The 1,899-nt window shown below is 68.0% G+C and overlaps 1 protein-coding gene across 1 annotated transcript in view; it reads right to left on the reverse strand.

Moving 5' to 3' along the window:
- Positions 1-729: 729 nt before the first annotated feature.
- The window catches only part of CHLNCDRAFT_57525 (hypothetical protein), a gene marked incomplete at its 3' end in the record, with an annotated part of 2,742 nt that continues 1,572 nt past the window's right edge, over positions 730-1,899 (reverse strand). The window contains exons 4-6 of the mRNA XM_005848876.1: positions 1,554-1,672; positions 1,278-1,384; positions 730-966 (exon numbers count right to left, since the gene is read on the reverse strand). Of these exons, the coding sequence (XP_005848938.1) occupies positions 730-966; positions 1,278-1,384; positions 1,554-1,672 (463 nt within the window). The remainder of the gene's footprint in view (positions 967-1,277; positions 1,385-1,553; positions 1,673-1,899) is intronic.

Raw genomic sequence — 1,899 nt, forward strand, 5'->3', positions numbered from 1 at the left:
TCCCCACCTCAACCTCTCTGATGCGCTGCTCCCTTCACCAAAACACCTTGTTGTCTGCCACCCTTTCCTCTCTCCCGCCACCTTTCTGATTTCCCCGCTGCCACGCCTGCTGGCAGCTGTGCATTTGTCTTTGCAGCCTTGTCTTGGTAACGTTACACAAGCCGGAACCCCCATGGGTGCTGTGGCAAAAGTGGAGTTTAGAACTGGAGGGAGGCTGCTGCCAGGCTGCAGCTGTACAGGAAGGGTCCAGAGGAGTGCAGCAGACGGTACCGCTTCATTTCCCTGGACATGCCGCCGGAGTAGAGCCACCGGCTGCGAAGGCTGCACAGGGTCAGATGAGGGAAGGCAAGCGGCAGCAGCGCAGGGCAGGCAGGCAGGAAGACCAGCTCTGCCTGCGGCAGCGACGAGGCGCCGGGGCCGTCAGCCATGGCCCGGGTGGAGAGTGCCTGCAGCAGTTGGCAGTTCTGTTGGGACACATTCTGATTGAATTGTCCATGATTCGAATGCGACAGTGTCACGGTTGTGTGATCATGTGCTTGCATCCTGCCGGGGGTCTCGGCTCTGAGGCTGCCATGTGGCAGGCCGGTGCCAGCCAAGGGGATGTATCATACATGTTTATAGTTCGGGGAAGGGGGCACATCCACGACCACAAGGAGAGGTGCATGAGTCAGGAGGGGACAGGAGTCAGTGTTTTGAGTTTGCAAGGGCTGGTTGAGTTCCTTTGAACTTCTATCTCGCCTCCTCTGCCGCTGCCTCAGCCTCCATCGCAGCCTCGGCCGCCGCCGCCTCCTTGTCCGCCTGCGCCGCCTGCGCCGCGGGCTTGCCGCCCTCGGCCTTGCCCTTGTCCCCGCCCTTGCCATCCTCGGGGGGGCACTGCTTGACGGAGTCGAGGAGCAGGTTCTTCACGCAGTCGGGGCCCTGCCACACATACTCCTCGCTCCGCAGCGGGTACATGGCCAGATAGACCTGCAGGGCGGAGGCGAGGGCAGGGCAGGGAAGGGGGCGAGGCAGGAGTTGTGAGAGGCAGGCGGTGGTGCACGGTGGGTGGGCGGTGGAAGGTGGTGGTGCCGGTGCGGGTGGCAAGCAGGGCGATGGCAGGCCGGGCCCAGGCCGGGCCGGCCCGCCGACTAAGCTGCCGAGCTGAGTGCCAGCTGCCCAGGCGCGCGCGCAGAGCCGCCTTGCCGCCACCCAGGCTTCCGGGCGGGCCGCCCCCGCGCAGCCCCCGCGCAGCCGCGGGCACACCAGGCCCCAGGGATGCAGGCAGAACCAGGGCACACCTTGGTGGCCTCAAAGGCGCGGTCGTACTGGTGCACAATGGGCGGTACGCTGCCGTTCACGCGGCGGTACACGCCGTCCTTGTCAATCACGATGGGCCAGCCGTAGCCTGCGGCAGCGGTGGCATGGGGGGGGGAGGGTGCGTGTGTGCGTGTCTGTGCTGCAGGGAGGGAGACAGGGCGGGAGGGAGGGAGACGGGGAGGGGACAGGGATGGTGGTAGGAAGGCCCTGCCCGCCGCTCCCACCCCACCCCGCCAGCCCTGCCCCGCGCCGCGCACCCGCCGTGTGTACGGGCGAGTCCCAGTTGCGGCGCATGTGGTACGGGAACTTGAGGCGGCCGCGGGGGCCCAGGTAGTGGAGCATGTAGTTGTGGGTGGCCTGGTCGCTGCCGTACTTCCTGCGGTACAGCCGGTACAGGCAGCGGCACAGGGCGGCGGCACACCACACCATCACACAACAGCGCCGGGAGGACGGAGCCGGCCCGCGGCGCGCGGACGCCGGGGCGGCCCTCCAGCCGGCGGCACACGGCAGAGCCGCCGGCCGCTGCTTCCTGCGCCACGCCGCTGCCTGCCTCCCACCCCGCACACGCCCCCCGCACGCGCCACCCCGCACACGCCCCCCCGC

This window comes from Chlorella variabilis (assembly GCF_000147415.1).
Source record: "Chlorella variabilis unplaced genomic scaffold CHLNCscaffold_7, whole genome shotgun sequence".
Taxonomy (NCBI): Eukaryota; Viridiplantae; Chlorophyta; class Trebouxiophyceae; order Chlorellales; family Chlorellaceae; genus Chlorella; species Chlorella variabilis.